The sequence below is a fragment of the Peromyscus californicus genome, unplaced genomic scaffold, assembly GCF_007827085.1.
Source record: "Peromyscus californicus insignis strain IS unplaced genomic scaffold, ASM782708v3 Scaffold_11__1_contigs__length_118956290, whole genome shotgun sequence".
Lineage (NCBI taxonomy): Eukaryota > Metazoa > Chordata > Mammalia > Rodentia > Cricetidae > Peromyscus > Peromyscus californicus.
Window position 1 is genome coordinate 51,911,976 of NW_026294402.1, and position 26,039 is coordinate 51,938,014.

At 49.8% G+C, this 26,039-nt stretch overlaps 1 protein-coding gene across 2 annotated transcripts; it reads right to left on the minus strand.

Annotated features, from left to right (window-relative positions):
- Positions 1-74: 74 nt before the first annotated feature.
- Positions 75-26,039, minus strand: Scamp5 (secretory carrier membrane protein 5). Of its 2 annotated transcripts, XM_052761692.1 has the most exons (7): positions 25,905-26,039; positions 12,566-12,619; positions 11,712-11,840; positions 6,799-6,955; positions 5,588-5,689; positions 4,687-4,804; positions 75-2,625 (listed from the first exon to the last, which is right to left on the minus strand). In XM_052761692.1, exons 2-7 carry the CDS (start codon positions 12,570-12,572, stop codon positions 2,431-2,433), a joined length of 708 nt encoding a protein of 235 aa, XP_052617652.1. In that variant the 5' UTR covers positions 12,573-12,619; positions 25,905-26,039; the 3' UTR covers positions 75-2,430. The 2 variants fall into 2 exon arrangements, with proteins under 2 accessions (XP_052617652.1, XP_052617659.1); XM_052761699.1 differs by lacking the exons at positions 6,799-6,955; positions 12,566-12,619; positions 25,905-26,039 and having other exon boundaries at positions 11,712-11,791.

Genomic DNA, 26,039 nt, shown 5'->3' on the forward strand with positions numbered 1-26,039 from the left:
CCCTACACCCTGCCTCACATCCCACATCAATGCTTCATAAAGATCCACATGAAGACAAGTAACACAGCAGAACAGACAGGGTCAAATGATCCCTTTTATTATGGTTCATCCAGTTACCACAGATAGACACATTGGCTCAGGCAGGTCAACTGCCAGCTAGGGAATAGTTTGTGTCTCTCAGAAACAAGGGGCAGTGGGCACCAGGAGAATGCAAAAGCAGGTCACTGGCTGGCAACAGACAGGAGGACCCCCAGGACCAACTGGGCCCTCCTCCCACCCCCAAACCAAACCGTCTGTGCCCAGCCCCATTTCTCAGCCTGGTTCCCTCCTCATGAAAGTGCATAGTTGCCTGGAGATGCAGCATTCCAGGGCCTGAGCAGCTGGGCCAGACACTGGTAACAGGCTTTCCCAAGGGCAGCGCCAGGCATGGCCAATAGGTCTGAGCCAGGAAAGAGGAAAGGCAGATAGGGCAGGAAATTGACTGGAGGTAACATCCAAGAGCTTGTGGATGCTAGGCTGGCAGCTAGATCACAGCCCTCCTGGAACTACCAGAGGACTAAGAGAAAGGGAGCCAGAAGTTGGGGGGTCAGGAGGAGGGAAGAAGAGGAAGGGCTTAGCCCTAGGGTCTCCTAGGATACCCAGAGCTATGACAACTGTTCTCCAGAGAGGACACAGTAAGGGAGAGAATTCACTAAGCCTAAGGGGTCATTAGGAAGGGAACTTTCCAGAGACTCTTGGCTTCTCTTACAAGAAGCTCAAGGTGGCCTGAAACCAGGTCTTAGGTCCCAAGGCCAACCAGCAGGGGATGGCTGAGTGTAGTCTGGTTCTCCAGTCTACCCAGCCCAGGTGAGTTTCTGTTGGAAGGAGGTGAGGAACAGGCAGCTGCTCCTTGGTAAGGCCTACCCACCTCAGGCCTCACACACGGTCAGATCCTCGGCCAGGCAATGTCTACCCACTGCTTGGAAGAGACAGTCCCGGGGACTGAGATCAGTTATGAAAGGGAAGCGGGTACTAACAGAACTAAGAAAAGGCCAGGAACCAAGTCCTGTAGTTCTCAAGAGAATGGAAGAGAAGGAGGGAGGGGCAAAACTCACTAAACTAAAAACTAAAGGCAGAGTCCTTCTTCCCTCTCGGCCAACCAGGAATCCTACTCAGGACATTGTGCTTGCAGCTTGAACTGGGCCTGGGAGCATCTCCACAGAATCTGTCCAGTAGCCGAGGGCAAGTGGGACTAGAGAGGCAAGCTACCCTCTCATCGGGCTTCTATTCGACTTCTCTTCTGAGCCCCTCCTTTAGGCCTGGCCCTGTGGGCTCTATCCTTTCTGCCATACTCAAATAGAACAGCTACCCAGGAATCCAATGGTCACTCTGAGATACCTAGAAGCCCTTGTGGGCTGGCACCTCCCCCAGGGGCCAACAGTGAGTTCCATGCCCGCTCTTCTCTCAGTGCCTTGACAGCTAACAAGTCACAACTCGGCTCAGCAGGAAATGCAGAGTAGCTAGAGGAGAAGAGGGAAGCCGGAGAGGGAAAGGCAGCCTGCCTCTGCAGACCAGGCTTTCGGAGCCAAGGAAATAGGCCTGTGTTTCCATGCCCTAGGTGCCAAGTACCAAATGTGCCCTCCATCTCCAAGCTGCGTGCCCCTTTCACATCAGGGCTGGTTCAGCCCCCACGTCAGCTTCCTTGAACCGGGAAGCAGATCAGATTTGGGGATCTGTGCAGTCTTGGAAGCAGACATAATGGGGACACTCAGCCTTGGGGAGACAAAGAAAAGCTACATGGGGAGGGGAGAGATCCTGGGAGAGCCGCCAGGGAAGAGAGCACAGAGTCTAACAGTGAGGCAGAAACAGGGGGGAGGGGTTGAGGGGAGGACTCCAGGGAGCAAGGAGACATCCTCTCCGCCCCACCCTCCCGAACACGTTACCACCATGAATGCTAAATACTGTTGCTTCCCAATGGGACCAAAGCGGGAAACAGCTTCGGCTCCTAACTCTACACAGGGTGCCAGGCTCTCTGCTAGGCCTCCCCCTGCCCCATGAGGAGTCCCTGGGCCAGGGCCAGAGGGGGCAACCTGGTGGATGGGGTGGAGGGGAGCTGGTTTGGTTCTAAACACACATGTAGCACCACAACAAGAGATCTCCACTGCACATTATTTCACAAGGGGACATGGACTCAGCTACCAGTGCACAGGGCCAATCTTTGTGCAGCCCACAGCTCTTGGAGTGCCAAGAGCAGGACCCAAAAGGTGGGGGCAGGGATAGACATATACATATACATATACATATATATATATATATAACTCTGATTCTTTGTACAAAGTTGGGAGGGAGAAAAGGGAAGGGGGAACCCTGCTTGGTCACCACACAGATGATGTGGCATGAGCCCCCTGTCCCACTGGCCCCCAGCCCCGCCTCCTGGTGGGCTTGGCTGGCTCACATCTCATTAGAGTATGTGTAGTTGGGGGTGGCAGAATATTGAGTCTGCGGTTGACTCATGGCACCCTGCGCGGCCCCCATGGCGGCGTTCTGGGCTGCCTGTTGCACATGTGGGTTTTTCCAGGCTCCAGTGGTCCACTCCTCCTGAGCTTTGCTGAAACTGCCCCCGCTGCCCCGGTAGAACTTATGAACCTGTAAGAACAAAAGCATAAGGAAGGGCTAGTCAGAGAGGAAGACAAACAAGGTGGTGCTGCCCGCCTACAGTCCCCGAAGAGGCAGGAGAATCATGATTCAAGAGGTCATCTAAAAAACAAAAACAAAAAAGCCAGGACAGTGGCGCCTGCCTGTGACCCAAGCCCTTGGGAGATGGAGGTGGGAAGATCAGGAGTCCATGGTTATTCAACACATCCTGAGTTTGAAGCCAGCCTAGATGTCATACATCCCTATCTCAAAAATTGATGAATCTTTTAATTAATTAATTAAAGTGGGGCATGGCGGTGTGCACCTTTAATCCCAGCACTCAGGAGGCAGAGGCAGGTGGATCTCTGAGTTCAAGGCCAACCTAGTCTACAGAGAGAGTTCCAGGACAGCCAGGACTACAAAGAAACTCTGTCTCAAAAAGCCAATAATATATATATATATATATATATATATATATATATATATATATATATATATTTTTTTTTTTTTTTTTAATAGGGTAGGAAACAGATGGGATCCTTCTGTGAAAAATAAGCCCTCTGAGTAAGTAAGTCAGAAGACTTCTGGGTCCTCCTTTTTTTAAAAAAGTATGTGCCTGTGTGTGTGTGTGCATGCCTGTGTATGTGTGTGTGCACGCACACACTTGTTCATGTGACTTCAGGTGTCAGAGGACAAACTCCAGTGTCAGTTCTTACCTTCCACCTCATGTGAGATGTGGTTTCTTCTTGTTTTGTGTGCCTCAGGCTAGACGGCCCACAGTGTCTCCTGTCTCCACTTCCCACCTTGCCTGGGAGTGCTAGGATTACCAATGTTCATAGTGCCCGGCTTTGCATGGGCTCCTAGTTTTCACACTCAGATCCTCACACAGGTACAGCAAGTGGTTTTTACCCACTGAGGGATCTCCTCAGAGCGCCACTTGTGTGTGTTTTCACACTCAGATCCTCACACGGGTACAGCAAGTGGTTTTTACCCACTGAGGGATCTCCTCAGAATGCCACTTGTATGTGTCATATGCAAACACAGGAGGGTGCATTTGCATATACCTGTGGAGGTCAGAGGTCAACTTCAGCTAGCTTCTTCCAGTGCTCTCTACCTCATGTTTGGAGAATGCCCTGTGGTGGTATTGTGTTCCCCAAAATATTGTGCACCCTAATAAACTCATCTGGGATCAGAGAACAGAACAGCCACTAGATACAGAGGCCAGAAAATGGTGACACACACATCTTTAATCCTAGCATTCCTAAGGCAGAGATCCATCCGGATCTCTCTGAGTTTAAAGCCACACTGGAAACAGCTAGGCGTGGTGACTCACGCCTTTAATCCCAGGAAGAGAGCCTTTAATCCCAGGGAGTGATGGCAGAAAGCAGAAAGGTATATAAGGCGTGAAAACCAGGAACTAGAGCTGGTTAAGCTTTTAGGCTTTGGAGCAGCACAGTTCAACTGAGATTCATTCTGGATGAGGACTCAGAGGCTTCCAGTCTGAGGAAACAGGATCCGCTGAGGAATTGGCGAGGTGAGGTGGCTGTGGCTTGTTCTGCTTCTCTGATCTTTGAGCATTCACCCCAGTACCCAGCCTCAGGTTTGATTTCATTAGGACCTCTCTCTGGATCTGAAGCTTGACTGGCTGGCCTTTAGACCTGGCGTCCGTCTGTGTCTGCTCTGCTCCCAGCTCGAGGGTTACAACCATTTGCTACCACATCAGGTTGTGGACTCTGGGAATCGAAACTCAGGTCCTCGGGCTTATGCAACAAATACTTTACCCACCAGCTCCCCAACCTCCTGAATCCTCTCCTTGTTTTTGTTTTTGTTTTGTTTGTTGTTGTTTTTTTTGTTTTAGAGACAGGGTTTCTCTCTGTAACATCCCTGGCTGTCCTGGAAATCGCGCTGTAAACCAGACTGACCTCAAACTCACTGAGATCCGCCTGCCTCTGCCTCTGCCGCCACCTCCCCCCCCACCCAGCACCTGAATCCTCTTGTAACTTGGAGGAAAGGTGGTTCCAGATCACAGTCCCCTCCCAAAGCCATCCCCTCACCCTTGAGGCTTACACATACCATGCTAAGGGCGATGAAGGAAAAGACAGCCACAACTGTAAACATGACCGTGGGAATGAGCATCACCACCGCCGAGCCAATGTTTGTCCCGAAGAAGGAGATGGTGGCGATCCAGCCACTGTAGGAAGAAGCCAGCTGTGGGACTATGGATGTAGGAAAAGGGGACCCAGGAACCATCCCAGGGATCATCTCATTGCCACAGGGAGGAACTATACCATTAGCCACAGAGGGACCCTACGACTGATACTCCAGAGCCTATGCGCCCAGAGCTCCTGAGCTAGAAGGCTTTCACACAAAGTCTGACTTTCCTTGGCCACCCAAGACACCCCTCCCCAGTTCTCTGTCCCCTATAACCCTATGGTGAACACTACTCCATGTAGCTAGAGTTTTCCTGCCTGGCCTACAGTCAGGACAAATCTCTGTCACCCGCCAGTCCCACAGCCTCTCAGACCCGACCAAGTAAACACAGAGAGTCATATTGGTTACAAACTGTATGGCCCACGGCAGGCTTCTTGCTAACTGTTCTTACAGCTTAAATTAATCCATTTCTATAAATCTATACCTTGCCACGTAGCTCGTGGCTTACCGGCATCTTTACATGCTGTTTCTCATCGTGGCGGCTGGCAGTGTCTCTGACTCAGCCTTCCACTTCCCAGCTTTATTCTCCTCCTTGTCCCGCCTACACTTCCTGCCTGGCCACTGGCCAATCAGTGTTTTATTTATTGACCAATCAGCAACACTCGACATACAGACCATCCCACAGCAACTCCACTACCCCCAAACTTCATTCTACTCATAACAAGCCACTTGGTGCCCTTAAAAGCAAATCACCTTAGTACACAGGTAAGCAAAAACCCAAATGCTACTCCTACTAGCCCCAGATCAGCCCTTTGCCTCTTACCAGACACCCCAGCCTGGAATTCCCACGGCCTGGATGATGCTGATGACCAACTGCGCCATGAAGGTGAAGAAGAAGGCCATGAAGCTGAAGGAGCTGTCTGTCCTGTGGCAGAGAGGATGGTCTGTCACCTGGGCAGAAGCGCTGGGCTTCCCTGCACTCAGGAACCCAAGGCTCCTCGAGGCGTAAGTGACAAGACATTTAAAGGCTTTAAATGAGAGTCTAAATGGGATGGGCTTCCTCCACCGATCTTTAAAGGTTTCCATGAGTTACACCTGTGTACAAGAAAGGGATGTCCTCGCCGGGCGGCGGTGGCGCACGCCTTTAATCCCAGCACTCGGGAGGCAGAGCCAGGCGGATCTCTGTGAGTTCGAGGCCAGGCACCAAAAAACTACACAGAGAAACCCTGTCTCGAAAAACCAAAAAGAAAAAAAAAAAAAGAAGAAGAAAGGGATGTCCTCATGAAAGGACCACCCATGACACAGGGATCAATGATCCTATTGGCTATAGAGACAGATGATTCCATTGTGGGAAAAATAAATAGCTCCATTATCAAGGGACTGGAACAGGGATGGATGGCTCTACAGAAACAGAAAATCTCAGTGGTACCAGTATAGATACCTTATTGGCACCACAACAGTAGCTAATTGGCACATAATGGTTAGTCCCATTGACAAAGAGATTTAAGGCTCCATTGGCACTGAAATGCACAGTCTGCTGGCATCGAGACAGCCTTGTTGCTAGGTGCAGCCCTAATGGCACCAAATTGAAAATCCCAGTTGGCACTAGGTGGACACTCACTGGCACCAAGACAGCTAGCCCCATCAACACATAGATAGGTATTCCCTTTGGCACAGAACTGGATGGCATCATTGGCACATGAACAGTGTCAGTGGCTCTTGGATGGCTTGTTCCAGTGACACATGAATAGGGATCTTCTGGGTACCAAATCAATCATTCCCCACTAGTACAAGGATAGACAGTTCCACCAAGACCCCATAGGCAAAATTTGACAAGCAGGAGAGACTGAAAGGGAAGGAAATAAGGAGGGTCCCGCTCCCAACCCCCTCAACCCAGCCTGGACCTCCCAGGAAGCCCAAGCTCCTCCTGACAGTCCCAGTCAAAGGTGAATAAGGAAAACAGCAGGCAGAGTTTGGGGGACAGTGGACAGAGGGAAGTAGGGGGAGCAGCTGGGGTCAGCACCAACCACTTACTTGAAGGCCTTGTAAATGGGCCGAAACCAGCAGACGTAGGAGCAAGGTGTGAAGAGGATGAGCCAGAGGAAGGCGAGGCCAAAGTTGGTGGCTCCCCCGCCTCCGATCAGCCACGCGAGACAGCCCACCAGGTTCACGGCCAGCGTGACGCTGTTCACTGCAGACCCAGGAGCACATGCACACACAGAGATAGACACCAGATACACACACAGAGACACCAAAGTCCATACAGAGACGTGAGTATCCAAACGCAGAGGCACATACCCAGGATTCCATATAGATGCACAACCAAATACATGGCAACAACACATACAAGTGCAAACTCACACACACACACACACACACACACACACACACACACACACACACACACAGATGACCCACACGCCATACCAATAAACACACAAAGACACACACACACACACACACACAGAGGGAGTACAGACTGTAAGAAAGAAAGCTGGGAGCCTGGGTCAACCCTTCCCCAAATCCACCCCTAAGGATCTGAGAAATCCCAACAACCAAGAGTCTCTAGAACCCAGAGCGTCTGCCCAGAAAGCCCCCTGAAAGGATCTCAAAGCCTTGGGATCCTGTCCTTGTAAGAAAGGCCTCTGGGGTGGGGGTGGAGGTAGCTCAGTGTTAGACTTGAGCTTAGCGTGCAAGAGGCCGGGATCCACCCCCAAGACTACAACTCAGTCCTTGGTCCTCCCAGACCCACAGCAATCACCAACCCCAAGGCAAGAGATCCATTTTATATATTTTCTTACAAAGTAGGGACATGAAAGCAGGGAAGAAAAAGACACTCTGGAAGCATCTCTTCAAGCCACTGAGCCACCTGCCTGGCGTGTCAGTGAGGGTAGACAACAGTGGCTGGACGCTCAGTCCTTATCTAATCCATTCCTCAGGCTACCATTGTTCTTCTCCCTCCAAGATGTCTTCCTTACCTATCTCACTTTCCTGTGACCTGCAGATCTGGACAGCTGTGCAGTTCCCCAAATATAATTCCAGTCCATCATCCAGACTAGAAATTCCTCAGTGGTGAGATCCTGACTCCTCTTCCCCTTTCTCACCTCACCTAGAAGATCCTAGGACTCATGACATCAATGAGTCACAGCTGGCAGAGGTCTAAAGACTCTTTACAGATTCAAAAACAGACACCGGCATTAACATACACCTAGGTCTTCAGCCCCCAGACGACTCCCTTGAACCCTGGGCTGAGTCCCCAAAGACCTGCTGAGTTAACAGAAGGTAGGCTCAGTCGTGGCCTCAAACAGTCCAGTTCCTACGCTCATCTTCTGAATCTCAAGGCTTAGATACATTGTTTCAGGACCAAAGCACCTGACAGGCACCTAGTAAGGACTTAAGGAAGTATTTATAGCCCTTAAATCCAGCTTCTGGGCCAGATCTTCTCATAAGGCGGAGTTCCAGGAGCCTAGGGCCAGGCAGAAGGCTCCCCTAAGCCCAACCTGGCCTGATAACTCTATCAACTGTGCAGCTACACCCACCTCAGCCCTCCCCCACATGACAAGTATGGACACTTCTTGTGTATTTCAGGTGTTTCCTCCATTCCTGTTCATTGCTTCAAAGTTTCCTAGAGCTTTGTTGTTCTTACTGATTTTGTTTGTTCTTTAAAAAACATGTGGGGCGATCTGTGTGTGTGTGTGTGTGTGTGTGTGTGTGTGTGTGTGTGTCTCCGTCGTCCGTCTGTCTTTGCCATGGTGCACACGTGGAAGTCAGAGGACAATGTGCAGCCCTAACCCTGAGTTAGTTCTCTCCTTCCACTATGTGGCTCTAGAACTCAAACTCAGGTTGTCTAGACTTCATGGCGAGCCCCTTACCTCTGAACTATCCTGTTGGCCTGTGTTTGCTTTACACACAGAAAGGACACCACCCGTTATCACACTGGCTAGCATCACTCTCCCCAGGCCCTGCCGTCTCCAGTTCACTTGTCTCGAGTGTTTCTATTGCAATTCTCCTCTCTGTCTTTGGGATGGACACCCCCGACTCAGCCGTACTTCTCCAGCCATGAGGCATTCTCTGTCTTTACTTCTTTTTTTTTTTTGGTTTTTCGAGACAGGGTTTCTCTGTGTAGCTTTGCGCCTCTCCTGGAACTCACAGAGATCCGCCTGGCTCTGCCTCCCGAGTGCTGGGATTAAAGGCGTGCGCCACCACCACCCGGCTCCTCCTCCTTTTCTTTCGAGACAGGTTCTCACTGTATGACCCTGGTTGACCTAGAACTTACTATGCTCCCTGTCCAGCTCAGAGTATAACTCTTTGTTATACTTTCCTCCTCCTTTTCTTTCGAGACAGGTTCTCACTGTATGACCCTGGTTGACCTAGAACTTACTATGCAGACCAGGCTGGCCTCAAACTCACAGAGATCCATGTGCCTCTGCCTTCTAAGTCTGGAATTAAAGGTGTGCACTTACCCAGAATGATCATAACACACCTTTGCCTGAGCTGAATGTCCCTAAGAAAAAAGGTTGCCATGGGGAAGCCTGGAAGGACTAGAAACTCCCAGCAACCAACCTCAGATGACCCTGTGCATGCCCCAGAGATCTTGGTGGCTGGCTTTCACATCCTCATCTGCTATGAACATGGACACCCACCTTCCCAAAGGCCCCACCCTCCATCCTTCTCTATATATTTCTTTTAAATTTTAACCTTTATTTTTTATTTATTTATTTTTTTTTTTTTTTGGTTTTTCGAGACAGGGTTTCTCTGTGTAGCTTTGCGCCTTTCCTGGAACTCGCTTTGGAGACCAGGCTGGCCTCGAACTCACCGAGATCCGCCTGGCTCTGCCTCCCGAGTGCTGGGATTGAAGGCGTGCGCCACCACCGCCCGGCTTAACCTTTATTTTTTATTATTTATGTGTAGGATGTTCTGCCTACATGTGTATCTGTGCACCATATGCATACAGTGCCTGTGGAGGCCAGAAGAGGGCATCAGATCCCCTGGAACTGGAGTTACAAACAGCTGTGAGCCTCCCATGTGAGTGCTGGGAATTGAACTCAGATCCTCTGGAAGAGTAGACAGTGCTCTTAACCACTGAGCCATCTCTCCAGCCCCCTCCTCCTTATTAATTGGGAAAAGCAGAAGCCATCAAGGGCAACCTTGTTTTCCGTCCAACATCTACAGGCTATCCAGACTTGTCCAACCCCTCCTCTTATGTTACAGGGCAGGAGACCCTTCTCTGCCCACAGGCCAAGGCAGGTTCTAGAACAGTCTAAGCGCCTGACCCTCTGCTACTACTGTCCCAGGAAGGGCCTGTTGTAAAGATGGTGATTTTTGTTTGTTTGCTTTTTACTCTGTGTGTGTGTGTGTGTGTGTGTGTGTGTGTGTGTGTGTGTGTGTGTGTTGTGATGTGTCTGTGTCTGAGTCTGTGTGTATGTGTGGTGGGTATATGTGGCTTGTCTGTATCTGAGTCTGTGTGTGTGTATGTGGTTTGTCTTTGTTTGAGTCTCTCGTGTATGAGGGGGTGTGGTGTGTATCTGTGTATGTTTGTGATTTGTCTTTGTCTGAGTCTCCTGTGTGCGTGTGCGTGCGTGTGCGTGTGTGTGTGTGGTGTGATGTGTCTGAGTGTGTGGTGTGGTGGTGTGTGTGTGTGTGTGTGGTGTGTGTCCGAGACTCTGTGTGTGTGTGGTGTTGTGTGGTTTGTCTGTGTCTGAGTGTGTGGTGTGTGTGTGTGTGTGTGTGTGTGTGTGTGTGTGTGTGTGGTGTGTCTGAGACTGTGTGTGTGTGTGGTGTTGTGTGGTTTGTCTGTGTCTGAGTGTGTGTGTGTGTGTGATGTGTCTGTGTGAGTGTGTCTGTCTGTGTTGTGTGTGGTGTGTCTGTCTAGTTTGCCATAGTGCACAATGACAACGCAGTGCACACAGGACAACCTTCAGGAGCCATTTTCTTCCGTCTCCCTTGTTAAGGCAGGGTCTCTTGTTTCTGCATTTTGTACTCCAAACTCAGCTAGCCTTCCTAGCTTCCAGGAGCTTGTCTCCTGTCTGTGCCTCCCATCGAGCTCTGTACTGGGCCTACAGGTATTTGCCACCACACCCAACGTTTTACATGGGTTCCAGGTATTGAACCCAGGTTATCAGGCTTATGGGGCAAGCACACTGACTCCACATTCACAAACTGAGATACCTCACTCGCCCAAAACAGCATTCTTTAGTACCTTTTCGACACCACTGAGTACAGGCCTGAGCCAAGGCAGTGACACCTGTGACAGATGCCAACTGCAGTCACACCACAGCCTGCCCTCCCCTCACATGCCTGAGCAGTGTCTTCTGACTGCCCTGAGCAAAGTCAAGTCCACACACCTCACGATGACACCATTCCACTAGGCTGCCACAGAGCACCAGAAACAGGCACCTCTAAATCCTCGGCCTTAAATCCTTAAAGCATCAGAACCCTCGGCCACACAGCTACCTGGAATGGTAGCTGTCGGTGAGCCATACTCTTTCTACAACAGAGACCCTACTGTTTGGGAACTAGAGCAGAAAAACTAGATTCCACGTCTCCTAACTCCCAGTGAAACGCTCTTCTCTTTGAGCAAGGCAACAAGAAACACGAGGCTTTAAAGGAAGGATTCTTCTCCAAATCCAGAATCTTGGCAGTCACCACGGCTTCCCTGGAAAAGTACTCCAGCGGGATGGGGTAGAGAAGCCAAAGGAAAAACAACACTGCAGAAAGAAACCCCCCGCTCAGAGGCTCTGTGAACGAGGGAGAGCAATGAGGGGAAGAAAGGAGGCCAAATGACAGAATCTGAGGCCCAGCTGTGGAACTGGCCAGCAGGAGTGAGCTTGCCTGGGAGCGGCAGGGGAAAGATTTCCCAGACCATGCAGATGCTACAGTTGGAAAGCAGGATATGCAAGCACCCCTCCCCGGGGCCAGTACCTCTCCCTCATCCCCACAGCACTCACACATCCAGAGGTAGTAGAGGCGCTTGGTCAAGCTGAGATGCTGAGGAGGGATGTCTGCCTCGAAGTCTTGGTAGAAGCATGGCTTCAGCGGGATGAATTTGGGCAATGGTGGGAAGTTGTTCACTTTCTCTGTGGGTGAGATACACTGCAGGGCATCACCTTGGATGTCTCTTCTGGCCCTTCCTTCTTGGTCCTATAGGTTCTATATGCCGCTCCCTCCCCCCGGCTGGACTGCCTATAGATCCTATATACTCCTGACCCTGCTCCCTGGCTGCTTTGCCATCCCCACCCAACTGTCTATTTCCTGAATCTGTCAAGATGGTCCCAAAGAAATCAAAGATGCTAAAACAGCATCTCTCAAAAGAACACAAAAATAATAAAAGCTGCCTTCAGGGTGAGGTGCTCTCCACACAGAGAGCAAGTTCCACGGTAAGGTAGATGTGGGTCCTAGCCTCGACTCCATCATTCAATTCACTGGCCCTCTCCAGACCTTGGTTGTTCAGTGGAGTGGAATCTACATGGTCCTTAAAGTTCCCTCCAGCTTTGACACTATGGACCTCTGGACCTTTAGAAACCAGAGGGAAAAGTCTGAGCACAATGGTAATACCAGGGACAGGGATAGGCCACCCATGCTGCCACTTTGTCAGCTGGAAGGTAAGACAGGGCCATCAAGATGCTCAACTCAGGTTCCCAGGCTCAAAATTTGACACAGGACTAGATGGTGCTATGAAGTTCTCAGATAGCCAAGCCACAATGGAGGCAAGAGTGCATACAGAAAGAGCAGGCCTTCTGACAAGGGCCAGCTACTTTACACTTTTTTTCATGTCTACCCCATATGACCCACTTCTCCTTACCCGCCATGATGGACCAGCCAGCCCAGAAGCCTGCTCACACCTCTTCGTCCTGAACTGGAAGGAAAGAAAGACTAGATAAGAATGAGGATCAGGCCGGGCGGTGGTGGCGCACGCCTTTAATCCCAGCACTCGGGAGGCAGAGCCAGGCGGATCTCTGTGAGTTCGAGGCCAGCCTGGGCTACCAAGTGAGTCCCAGGAAAGGCGCAAAGCTACACAGAGAAACCCTGTCTCGAAAAAACCAAAAAAAAAAAAAAAAAAAAAAAAAAAAAAAAGAATGAGGATCAGAACACCATCAAACACAGCTCCCCTCCACACTCCAGCTGTGCGTCACGCTCTCTGAGGCAGGACAGGCTCCCATTCCGACTGTGGCATGAACCCAAATGAGGCAGCTTTTCACCTTGAGGAGCCACCACAGCATCATCCACATCATTCCAGATGTTTCCACCACACTAGTTAGCTTTAAATGTCAACTTGTCACAATCTAGAATCACCTGAGAAGACAGTTCCAATTGAGAAGTTGCCTAGATCAAGTTGGTCTACAGGCATGTCTGTGGGGGGCTGTCTTGACTGTTAATTAATGTGGGAAGACCCAGAACATTGCTGGAGGCACCATTCCCTGGGCAGGTGATCCTGGACCATATAAGTGACGAAAACTCGCTGAACATAAGCTAGTAAGCAAACAGCATCCATGTGCTTCCTTCTTTCTGCTCTTGACTATGGATGGTAAACCAGCTGTTTAGGATCCTGCTTGACTGTGGACATTTATGTGAACAGGACCAGAAAAATGGTCAGGGCAATGGCAATGTACCATTTTCAAAGCTTGGCTGACATTGATCTACAGTTCCGTTTTGTTTTGTTTTTAAGCAAAACTAATCTATGACATTAAAAGTGAGGACATGGGGCTCAGTAAGGCTGGGCAGTGGTGGCGCATGCCTGTAATCCCAGGACTCAGGAGACAGAGGCAGGCGGATCTCTGAGCTCAAGGCCAGCCTGGTCTACACGGTGAGTTCCAGGACAGCCAGGGCTACACAGAGAAACCCTAACTAGAAACCTACCCCCCAACCAAAAAAAAAAAAAAAAAAAAAAGGCTCAGCAGCCTGATTACAGAGCAAATGTTAACAATGAATCCATCTGAGTAAAGAGACATGGTGCCCTACACTATCCTTTCAACTTTATAGTTAGGTTTGGAAGTTTCCAGATAAAAAGTTAGAGGGAGCCAGGCGGTGGTGGCGCACGCCTTTAATCCCAGCACTCGGGAGGCAGAGCCAGGCGGATCTCTGTGAGTTCGAGGCCAGCCTGGGCTACCAAGTGAGTTCCAGGAGAGGCGAAAAGCTACACAGAGAAACCCTGTCTCGAAAAACCAAAAAAAAAAAAAAAGTTAGAGGGAAATATAAATTTTGTCAATAATGGATTCAAAACACGGAGTGAAAAGGTGCACGTGCCCTATGTCATCTCAGCACGCAAGACGCGGAGGCAGGAAGAGCACAAGGTGAGAGCTAGCTTGGGATGCAGGGTTAGACGGGAAGATATGAAGGGACCTCGGATAAAGCTCAGTGGCAGATCACATGATCAGAATGTACAAGGCTTGGGCAGGCAAGATGGCTCAGTGGGTAAAGCGCCTGAGACCAGGGCCCGATGACCTGAGTTCGGTCCCCAGGTCCCACACGGCAGAAGGAGAGAACTGACTCCCACAGCTCAACTTCTAACTTCCCACTAACTCATTCTCTAACTTCCAAAAGTACTCCATGAGGCTTGCATGTCTGTGTGCCTGCGCACACACTACATAAACGTAAAAATTGTAAAAGGGGGGTCAGAAGATGGCTCAGTGGTTAAGAGCACTGGTTTCTCTTGCAGAAAACCCAGGTTTGGTTCCCAGCACACACACATCACAGCTCAAAGCAGTGTGTAACTCCGGTTCCCAGGGGTTCAATGTCCTCCTGACCTCCATCAGTACCAGGCAGGCACATGGTACACAGTACACATACATACATGCAGGCAAATCATCTAGACCCATAACCTAAAACTAAATCTTTCTTTAAAATAAATCAATAGAATGTACAAGGCCCTGGGTCTAATCATCAGCTTTAAAAGAGTCCCTTTGTTCTTCTTTTTTCAGGTGTATTGTTTTATGTGTCTCAGGGTTTTGCCTGAATGTATGTCTGTGCACCATGTGTGTAGTGCCAGAAGAAGGTGTTGGATCCCCTGGGACTAGAGTTACGGATGGTTGTGAGCTGCCACGTAGATGCTAGGAATGAAACCCAGGTCCCCTGGAAGAATAACCAGCACTGTCAACCCAGAGTCGTTGTAAAGTCCTTTTGAGAAAGCAGAAGGAATGACAGTATTCTTCAAAATCACCATTCAGTGGCTTTCTGTGCAAACATGAGAGACTTGAATTTGAATGCCCAGTTCCTAAATAAAAAGCTGGATGTGATTATATGCACCTGTAACCCATTGCTGTTGGCATCAGAGACTATAGGATCACTGGGGCTTGCCAGCCTGCCTAACCCAAAACAGCAACCTCCAGGTAAGAGATCTTGTCTCAAGGGAATAAGGTGATAGAGCAGGACACCTGACATTCTCCTCTGACCTCTGCATGAGCTCACATAAGCACACACACGGGTAAGGACACACACCAATATACTACACGTACACACAACTCTCCACTCTGCAGCCCCTGCATACCAAGGGGTGGGCAGGGCTTCCTTGGCTACCAAAACCACTGTGTGAAGGCTGCTATGGAAAAGCAGCAGTGTGAGTGTCACATTCCAGACTGCTTATGACTCTTGAGAGAGAAAAGATATTCCTAAACGAAAGAATCTGGCAGACCAGAAGTTCAAACTTAGCATTCATGGTAACAGGATAAAAAGGCAATGTGTGCACAGAAGGACACACACTCTCCTGCATGATGTCGTTGCCAAAAAAATATTTAATCTGAAAGTATAGGCCAAGCATGGTTGAGCATGTCTGTAGTGCCAGCAATAAAGAGATGGAATCAGTACGATCAGGAGTTCAAGGTCAACCTGAACAATGAAAGAACCTATCTCACAAGGGGGTGGGGGGGGAGCTACTTATTAAAAATGAAAAACAACTGTTCACAAAAGACAGCTCCCTTATGGGTCTACTTACACAAGATACCGAGTCAAATGCACAAAAATAGAAAAAAAAAAAAAAAAGAAGGTAATAATCGATGGAAGAGGAACCTAAAAGGTGAGATTCGGAGGGACTCTGGCGTAAGTAGGTGAGAGGAGCCGTGAACTCAGTAGGTGAAAAGGAGCAGCTGCAGGCAGATGTGGGGCACTGGAATACAGCAGGGTCAGCCTCGTACTCCCCGTGATACTGTACAGGGCAGGCTGGAAGGAGAGGGAGGAGCAAGAGCAGAGCTCTCAGTTAATGGGCAATCACAACACAACCTAAGCTCTGTGACAGCAAACACGGAAAGCTGTGGGAAACGACACCTCCCGGTCCCTGCCGGTGCTGCCAACAAGGGCTCCACAGAGGAAGCAGCACCAGATCTGACCGTGCAAAGGTCAAGTGGGAGTCAGCTGGGCCAAAGGCGTGAAGGAAACAGGAGCCGAAAGAGCATTGCATCCCTGTTGAAGGGATGTGGAGACAGACGGGGCAGAAAGCTTGAAGTGGGAGGAGGAAAGGAAAAGCAAAAGGGTGGCCAGGGGCTGGAGAGACGGACGGCTCAGTGGTTAAGAACACTTCCTGCTGTTGGAGAGCACCCAAGTTTGTGGTGGCTCACAAACACCTGGAACTCCAGGAGATCCAACACCTTATTCTGGTCTCCTTGGGCACATGTACCCACATGCACACGTCCATACATAGACACACATGTACACATAATTAGAATATTATTAAAAGGTGGGGAGAGGTGAAAAATAAATGGGCTTATCCCTTCCTTGAAGGCCATGGGCCAGGTCTGGTTTTGCACTTAAAACCATGGGACACAGTGAAGGATTTTATCCTAACAACAACAACAACAACAAAACTCCTCAGACTACTTTGGATTTGTTTGTTCGGTTAGTTGGCTGGTTGGCTGATTTGACACATGGCCTCACACTGTACCCAAGGGTGGCCCAGAACTCACTATGTATCCTAGGCTAGCCTCAAACTCATGACAATCTTGCCTCAATCTCATGTGTGACGAGATAACAGACATTCACTAACAGGCCCAACTCAGACATTTGTTTTATAAAGCTAAAAATTTTATCATAATAAGTAAAGCTCTGAGGGCTGAGGAGATGACTCAGTGGGTAAAGGCACCAGTCACACAAGCCTGAAGACCCAAGTTCAATCCCTGGGTCCCCGGCAGCCAGATTTGATGGCTCACACTTGTGATCCCCTTAGAGCAAGATGGGAACTAGAGACAGGAGCCTGTCTAGAAAGCTTGAAGGCCAGCTGGCCCAAAGTAGGCGGAGCATAAAAAGCAGGAGACACCCTGTCTCAAAAACAAGGTGGATGCCAGGTGCAGTGAGGCAGAGGCAGGTGGATCTCTGTGAGTCTGAGGCCAGCCTGGTCTACATAGTGAGTTCTAGGACAGCCAGAGCTACGCAGAGAGCCCATGTCTCAACAACAACAAAAGGAAGAAGATGAAAAGTGACTCCCAAAAGGGTCCTCTTACCTCCACACAGGCACTGGGACATGCCTGCGCCTGCTCCTGCTTTCTTGCTCCTGCTCCTCTTCCCACCCCCTTCTCCCTCGCTCTCATACACACAAATTCATATATACAACACACACACACACAAATAGATAGATGATAGATAGATAGATAGATAGATAGATAAGTTAAAAAAAAAAGCCAAGCAGTGGTGTCACATGCTTTTAACCTCAGCACTCAGGGAGGCAGAGGCAGGCAGGTCTCTGTGAGTTCAAGCCTAGCCTGGTCTACAGAGTTCCAGGACAGCCAAGTCTACACAAAGAAACCCTGTCTTAAAAAACCAACATAGCCGGGCGGTGGTGGCGCACGCCTTTAATCCCAGCACTCGGGAGGCAGAGCCAGGCGGATCTCTGTGAGTTCGAGGCCAGCCTGGTCTACAGCGCGAGATCCAGGAAAGGCGCAAAGCTACACAGAGAAACCCTGTCTCGAAAAACCAAAAAAAAAAAAAAAAAAAAAAAAAACCAACATAAATAAATAAATGTAAAAGAAACTGAGCTTAAAAAAACAAAACCCGCCGGGCGGTGGTGGCACACGCCTTTAATCCCAACACTCGGGAGGCAGAGCCAGGCGGATCTCTGTGAGTTCGAGGCCAGCCTGGGCTACCAAGTGAGTTCCAGGGAAAGGCGCAAAGCTGCACAGAGAAACCCTGTCTCGAAAAACCAAAAAAAAAAAAAAAAAACCCTCCAGGGCTGGGGAGGTGCTCAGTAGCTGAAGCACTTGCTGGGAAGCCTGAGAATCAGAGTTCAGCTCTCTAGCAACCATGCAAGCACCAGGCAGAAGTGGTAGCCTACCTGCTTTTCCAGCTCTCCCGTAGCAAAGAAGGGATTCCCAGAGCGGGGTGGCTCATGAGACCAGCCAAACGAGGAATCTCTGAGTTCAAGCAAAAGACCTCGAAACATGGAGTGGAGAACGATCCAGGAGCACACCTGGGGCCAACCTCTACCTCCGCATGCATACATGTGTGTTCCCACACAGGGATACACAAACACACACACACACACACACACACACACACACACACACGCCAAAACATTAATAATGGTAACAACAATAATACTTGGAGCTGGGTACAGTGGTACAGGCCTGTAATCCCAGGATTTGGGAGGCTCAGGCAGGTGGAATACAGGAATACAGTCTCCCAGGATTTGGGAGGCTCAGGAGGCTCCAGGCCAGCCTGGAATACATATTAAGATACTGTCCTCTCGTCCCTTCCAAAACACAAAGATAAAAATCCTGAAGCTAGAGGGATGGCTTCGTGGATGAAGTACTTGCCACACAGGCATAAGGAAAGTGGTTTGGGTCCCCAACACCCATGCAGAAGCAGACTGGATGAGGGGACATGCATATAATTCCAGAACTGGGAGGCTGTGACAGGCTATCCCCAGTGCAAGCTGGCTAACTACCCTAGCCAAAATGGCAAGACCCTGACCTGAGTTTGATTCCCAGCATCCACACCAGGAGGCTTAGACCCCTGTGTAAATCCAGAAGTCCAGGAGTCTGGCACCTCTGGCCTCCAAAGGCATCTATGCTCACATTCATATATCCATGCACAGACACACACACACATAATTGAAAAGAATAAAATAAATCTTCCAAAAAAGAAAATTCTAAGAAGCTCACACCTGTAACCCCAGCACTCGGGAGGGAGGCTGAGGCAGGTGGCCCTGAGTTCAAGGCCACCCTAGACAACAGGAACTAAGAAGCAAGAGACTGCCTCAAAAGGAAAGGAAGAGAGACAGAGAAAGAGACAGAGAGCACAAATAATGCAGAAGCCTGGCATGGTGGATATACCTTTAATTCCAGCAGTAGGGAGGCAGAAACAAGCAGATCTCTGTGAGTTCAAGGACAGCTTGTCTACACAGTGAGTTCCAGGTCAGATGGGGTGACATAGAGGGTACCTGTCTCAAAAAACAAACTAACAACAACAAAGGAGTAACACAGAACCCGAGGATTTAGACCCAGCTTCTTCGGTCATTGAACAACCAAGGGAGCAAAACACCCAAGATGCACCTCTGTCCACACCGACCTCGAGGCTGGTTCAACCCATACATACATAAGCTCCCCTGCCACACTGAGAGGATTTTCACTGAAGAGGAACAAAATGTCCCTAAGCCAGGAAAGGAAGCAAAAAGGTCTTCCTGAAGAAACAAAACTTTACTGCATGGGAACAATTCAATGTAAAATACAAACAAAGGCCAGGCAGCAGTGGCATGTGCCTTTACTCCCAGCACTTGAGAGGCAGAGACAGGTGGATCTCTGTGAGTTCAAGGCCAGCCTGGTTTACAGCGTGAGATCCAGGACAGGTACCAAAAACTACACAGAGAAACCCTGTCTCAAGAAAACAAACAAAAAAAACCACAAAAGTAAATAAATACAGATCCTAACTTTGCTTCAAAAAGGAGAAGGAAGAAAGGGAGGGAGGGAGGGAAGAAAGAAAGAAAGAAAGAAAGAAAGAAAGAAAGAAAGAAAGAAAGAAAGAAAGAAGAGGTTTGACATGCTCGGTGGATAAAGGCACTTGCCACCAAGCCTGACCAAGCTCCCCGGGACACACACAGTAGAAGGAATAAACTGGTTCCTACAAGTTGTCCTCTGACCTCCGTAAGGATGCTGTAGCACATACTTGTACACACAATAAGTAAATAAATTTAAAAAATTAATGATTTCAAAAAGATTTATTTAATGTGTTTGGGTATTTTGCCTGCTTGAATGTCTGTGTACCGTGTGTACAGTGCCTGGGGAGGCTGAAGGAGAGTGTCAGATCCCCTGGAACTAGGGTTACAGATGATGGTAAGCCACCAGGTGGGTGCTGGGAGCTGATTTGCCTGCAGGTATGTAGGTATACCACATGCATGCCTGGTACCTTCCCCAGTCAGAAGGCGGCACTGGAATCCCTGGAACTGAAGTTACGGATGGCTGTGAGCCACTGTGTGGGTGCTGGGAACTGAACCCAGGTCCCCTGGAAGAGCAGTCAGTGCTCTTAACTGCTAAGCCTCCTCTCCAGCCCCAAGAAAAAATATTTTTAAAGAAGGAAAGAAAAACTTTCCTATTAATGAGTACAGATCTATCTTAATCTTTTCAAGGACTGGCCAGCTAGGTCAACAATGACCATGGCCATGGAGCAGTCAAGTGTGACATGGGCTGACCAAACAGTCAGAAGGTCACAGCTTCAAGGAAGTGGCGGAGTAAAAGCCATGCTGCCAAGAAACTAGGAAAATACAAGTGAGAAGAAGAAATAAGTCTGGCAGCTGAAGGGCTGACTTGGTGGTTAAGAGTACGTCATGTGGCTCACAACCTGTAGCTCTAGCTCCAGGGCATCTGCCACCTTTGACCTCCCCAGGCACCTGCACTCAAGAGCCCATGCCCACATGCAGATACACACACCTACACATAATCAAAAGTAACATCTTTAAAAAAAAGAATCCAGGCTTGATGGTGCATGCCTACCACAGCAGCACTTGGGAGGAGAAACCAGGAGGCCAGCCTGGGCTACAGAGCAAGATCCCACATCAAAACCAAACAAGACAAGGGCTGGGGCTGCGGCTCTTTGTCTGCAGGCAAAAGGGCCAGAGTCCAATCTCCAGCACCCTACAAAATGGGTGTGGTGGAACACACCTGCAATTCCAGCACTTGGCAGGTAGAGGCAAGAGAATCAGTTCTAGATCATTATCAGATACACAGTGAGTTACAGGCCATCCTGGGCTACATGAGACCATCCTTATAAAACCCAATCACCTGCAAAAAAAGAGGCTAAGTTCAGCTTGGGCTACAGCGTGAGACCCTGTTTCAATAAATGCACAAAACTACAGCAGATACGACACTGGGCTAGAAAGCTTCTTTTCCAGGCCGGGAAACTTAACTACATTTACAAACCAGGAGGAAGATATCAAAGAAATCAGGAGAGAGGCTCAAGATGGAGAGGAAGAAAAGAACTGATGGGCAGTGGTACTTCGGGAGACACAAAGGATCAGTGTCCCTAATACAGAGTAGGGCTTTCCACAGGGACGTGCCTTACTAGAATTCAAGAGATGCGTGAGGGCAGTGGTGGCGCATGCCTTTAGTCCCAGCACTGGGGAGGCAGAAACACGTGGATCTCTGTGAGTTCAAGGCCAGTCTGGTCTACAGAGGGAGTTCCAGGACAGCTAGGGCTACACAAAGAAACCCTGTCTTGGAAAAAGAGAGAAAGACAGAGAGACAAAGAGACAGAGAGGCATGAAAAATGCCCAGCGTGGTAGTATGTTTATAATCCCAGCACTTGAAAGCTGAAGAAGGAAGATCAACATGTGTAGGACAGCAGCCTAGCCTGGGCTACATGACGAAACCCTGTCTCAAAAGAAAAAAAAAAAAAAAAAGGAGAGAAAGAAAAAGCAAAAGAAAAGGGCTGGAGACATGACGCAGATGTTAAGAGCACTGGCTGCTCTTCCAGAGGACCAGGCTCAATCCCCAGGTTCAATCCCCAGCACCCACATGGCAGCTCACCGTCTCTAACTCCAGTTTAGGGGATGCAAGGCCCTCTTCTGGCCTCCGAAGGCACCAGGCATGTATGTGGTACACGGATACATTTGCAGACAAAACACTCACATACATAAAATAAAAATACAACTTGAAAGCTCTTATTTTAAAAAAGGACAAGTGGGCAGGGAGAGGGGCAGGAACAGAGGTATCGCTGTGCCTCCCTTAGCACGTCCTGATCACCCTCTCTCTACCTGAAAAAGGACTTTGGGGAAACAGTTCAGGTTGGAATATTCCTCCCATGGAACAGACTGCAGAGCAGACGAGAACAAGGGAAGAGTTTCGAGGCTTTTTAGATGACACAGGGAGATGACTGAGACAGGACACTCTGCTGGAGGCAGAGTCAGACTGCCCTGGTCTGATGGTCTCCACAAGTTTTCCTCATCCTGAGTGCAGAATCCGGAACTGGGGTCTGCTTCTGGGCAGGGCACATAGGCAAAATGGCCCAGCGATTGAGGGCATGGAGCCGGAGGATGCAGAGGGACACTGCTCAGGCAATAGAGAAATCAGAGATGTTAGAAGACAGTAGGTCCCGTCTCTAGCCCTGAAGCCCACAGCAGGAAGTCCCTGAGGTCAGGGAAGAATTCAAAACTGCATAAGTGACCATATGCCAATGATAACAAGATGGAAGTGGGGGGGGGGGGTGCACTAAAGGAGGCACTGCCTTCCCCAAACAGAAGGGGTATGGAATGAGAGCCTGCTTCCACAACAACATCCTCCAGAAAAAAACGAGCAAGGCAAGCAGGAAAGGAAGGTAAAAACTAAATTATAGGAACCTCAAGGGAGGGGGATGCTCCTCTAATTCTGGCTCCAGCCCGACCCTTATCACAGACCCCAGGTTGTTTCTCAAAGGTGAGCTCACAGTGACAGAGAAGTCAAAAAGTCACATAGGAATGATCCAGGGCAGAAGTCTGGTTTGTTGCTGAGGGTAAAAGCAGGGGTAATTTAGGGCTCAGAAAGGTTACAGGAAACTGAAATCACAGAAATGGAAGTCTGCGGGGTTCTTTCTCCTTAGGACAAGGCTACCTTTTCCTTGGGGAAAGGGGTGATGTAAGAGATGAAAGAAAAGGCTGGCTTTTGTAACCAAAATTCTTACTTGGAGAAGTAGCAATTTGTTCCTCAAGTGAGAGTCTTTTGCAATTGGGAGCATGTCACATTGCTCCTGAAAAATACAGGCTTAATAAAACATCTTATTGTCAAATAAGATACCAAATATAATTTGAAAATGTTTTAGTTTGCTTTGACACGGGCTCTTACTAGGTAGCCCTGACTGGCCTGAAACTCACTATTTAGGTCAAACTGGCCTTGAAATTCCAGCAATCCTACTTCAGCCTCCCAGCTGCTGGGATTCCAGGTACACACCACTCCCCCTGACTCAATATAACCTAGACGGTAATTTCTTCAAATCCTTAGTGCGACTGGTCCTGCAATAGTAAAAATAAGGTGCACGGTGGATATAAAGAAGTCAAGCCTGGCTTCAGGTCCAGCCGGGGCCTGAGGCTACTTACTTCTAAGTGCTCTCAGCTTGCCAGGAAGAGCCCCTCATCTACTGGCACAAAAATGGTCGTTCTTCTATTTGCCCACAGCCTATTGGCTAAGATGGAAGTTTCCACTTCCTGTTCTACCCCTGACCCCTTATCCTTTCTGTAGTCTACCTAATCCCGTCTGTAGTCCTGAAGCCCTGAAACTGTGAATCACCCTCAGAGAACAGCACTCTCCTGGCCGTTACCATGCCGCCGATGATGCTTAGTAGCCGCCTACAGCTCCTGCACCTGGCATTCGAAGTTTTAGGCCAATCAGCTACAAATACCCCCTCCCTGATACCCTGTTTCTCTACCATAGGCTGACCAGTTTCTATACACCCAACTTTATGCGGAATATCACGTCTAGCCACCTCAGGGACCCCAAACCAACGGCCCAGCCCTATCTACCACCTTCTTGAACACTTCTCACACCTCTTCTGTGAAGCCTTCCTAGACAGTCCTGCTCTGCAGCCCACTGTGTAAGTTCTAAAGCAGTCACTGGGTGCTTAGCTTACTCATCCAGTCTCTTCCTCCATCCCTCACAGATGAAGGCTGTTCTGTTTTTGATACAGAGCCTTGCTCAGGAGCCCAGGCTGACCTTGAATTCCCAGCAATCTTCCTGCCTCAGCCCCCCAACTGTGGGATTACAGGCATGTGCCATTCTACTGTGTTCCATCCAGTCTGGAGGTTGAAGCCAGATGGTAATGTGCTCCACTCCTTAGTGTGGAGTCAGTGGGAACAGGTCCTGCAGTAGAGAAGATCAGGTCCACTGTGGATAGGAGCTTTCAGATCGGGCCAGAAAGACCCACACAGAGCACAGTCAATCCATATTTAGTACTTAAGACTTGGATAGCCTCCCAAGGTATGGGAGTGGGAAGATTAATGCCTTCTCCTAAACAGGCTAAGGCCAGCACTTCTGTTAACCCAGCCGCATCACACTTCCTTCAGGAAACTCAGACTCCAGACTGACAGCGAGGCAGGAAGTGTAGCATGGAGAGGAAATCTGGTGGGGAGGAGGCCAGAGAGGCAGAGAGAAGAGGGAAAAGGAAGAATTCTGAGGGTTCCTCTAAAAAAGAACAAAACACCTCCTCAAGCTTAGTCCAATTATTTTGTTCCTAGAGTAAGTGTTGGCAGAAAGATACATAGAGGAGGGAATCAAATGGTTCAGCAGGGACCATCCAGAGAGGGGACAAAAGAAACAGTCACACTGGGGCTGGAGAGGTGGCTCAACGGTTAAAATCACTGGCTGCTCTTCCAAAGGACCCAAGTTCGATTCCCAGTATCCATAAGGCAGCTCACATCACAACTGTCTGTAATTCTAGTCCCAGGGGATCCAATGCTGGCTTCTGGCTTCTGAGGACACTGTACACACACAGTGCACATACATGCAGGCAAAACACCCATACATATGAAATAAATACAACTTTTAAAAAACTTAAAAGAGAAAGAGCAAGCCACAAAGCCCAGGACTCCTAATATTGAGTTTCCCTCCACTAACACTCCATTTTCTGTGGCCCATTCATGACATGGTCTTCTCCCAGCAATACAGAGTTGGCTCCCCGTCTTTCCAAGTTCCCACAGAACCTAAACTAGCAACCCCAAGCCAAATCTCTCTGGACCCCGCGCCTCTGCCAGAATCACTTCCCTCTTTCGCAGTCCTGATGGTGAAGGCATCATGGGTAAAGCACGGGTTGCAAATTTCTCTAGACCACCCCTCCCCCAGACACACCACAGGCAGGCTGGGTGGAGCGGCTGTGCTTCGTTCCCACCTCTGGACTTTGCCCATACCACCCCCCTGAGATGCCCGGTCTTGCCTCTGCCTCCTTCCAAATCCCAGATAGTCTCCTACTGACAGCTCCTGCCTCTCCTCCCTGTCTCCTGCCCAGGCCTTCGCTGATCTCCTCAAGCTAGGACATCGCAGGTTTAAGAGGCCTCTGACAGCCAATTTTTACTCTTACTTGACTCCCCGGGCCTCCAGATCAGGCGAACCCCAAGGCAAGGACAGAGGTTGGTTCCTACACTTCTCCCCTCCTTCCTCGTGACCGACTGGTGGTGACAACGTTGGATGCGCTACGTCCAGCATCCCTATCCCACGACCCAAACCCCAGGTGGTATCCGGGCCCTAGCCAGTGCACCCATCCCCCGCTCCTCCGAAAATCAGGCTGCTCAGACCCGCGGTACAAAGATCGGCCGCCCAGGGGTGAGTACAACTTGGGTCCACCTGCAGGCGCCTTTAGTGATACCACGGTCACCCGAGTCCAGTCGCCCCCAGCCCCGGCCACATGCGCCATCCCTAAAGGAGGCCGGTTTCCAGGGAATGCCAGGTGGAACCGGGGGGTTGTAGGGTGGAAGGCCCAGGCTCAGGCTCCAGCATCCAAGGGTCTGACGTCACCCAAATCCTGGGCTCCCTATGCCGGGACAGAGGATGAGGAAACAGGAGAGGAGGGTTTAGGGGTGCCCAGGGAGCTCTTCACCGCCCCGAACAGGGAAGGTCACCTCGACTCCCCACTTCTCCAGCACCTCGGCCTGCCCCCTCGAATGCAAAGGGACGCTTGGAAGGCAGGAAACTGGAGCCGCTGACGCCTCTCCAGCCCAGCTCGCAGCTTCCCTGCAGAGCCCTCCTCGCGTCTCCGGGCCCAGGACTTACCAGCCCCGACCGCTCAGCTGCAGAAAGGCAGGCAGTCGCCTTGCACCGCGCTGAGCTGCCCTGCACCTGGTGAGGAGGCGCGGAGCCGGCCGCCAGCGGCTCCCGGATTGGGGGCGGGGAGTGCGCGCGCGCGTC

Coding starts and splice junctions, on each gene's coding strand:
- Scamp5 (XM_052761692.1), bottom strand. Junction 6,956..11,711: donor CCTCTACTACCTCTGGATGT/GTGAGTGCTGTG, acceptor CTGGGTCTGCAG/TGAACAGCGTCACGCTGGCC. Junction 4,805..5,587: donor ATTCCAGGCTGGGGTGTCTG/GTAAGAGGCAAA, acceptor TTCTTCCTACAG/TGGCTGGATCGCCACCATCT.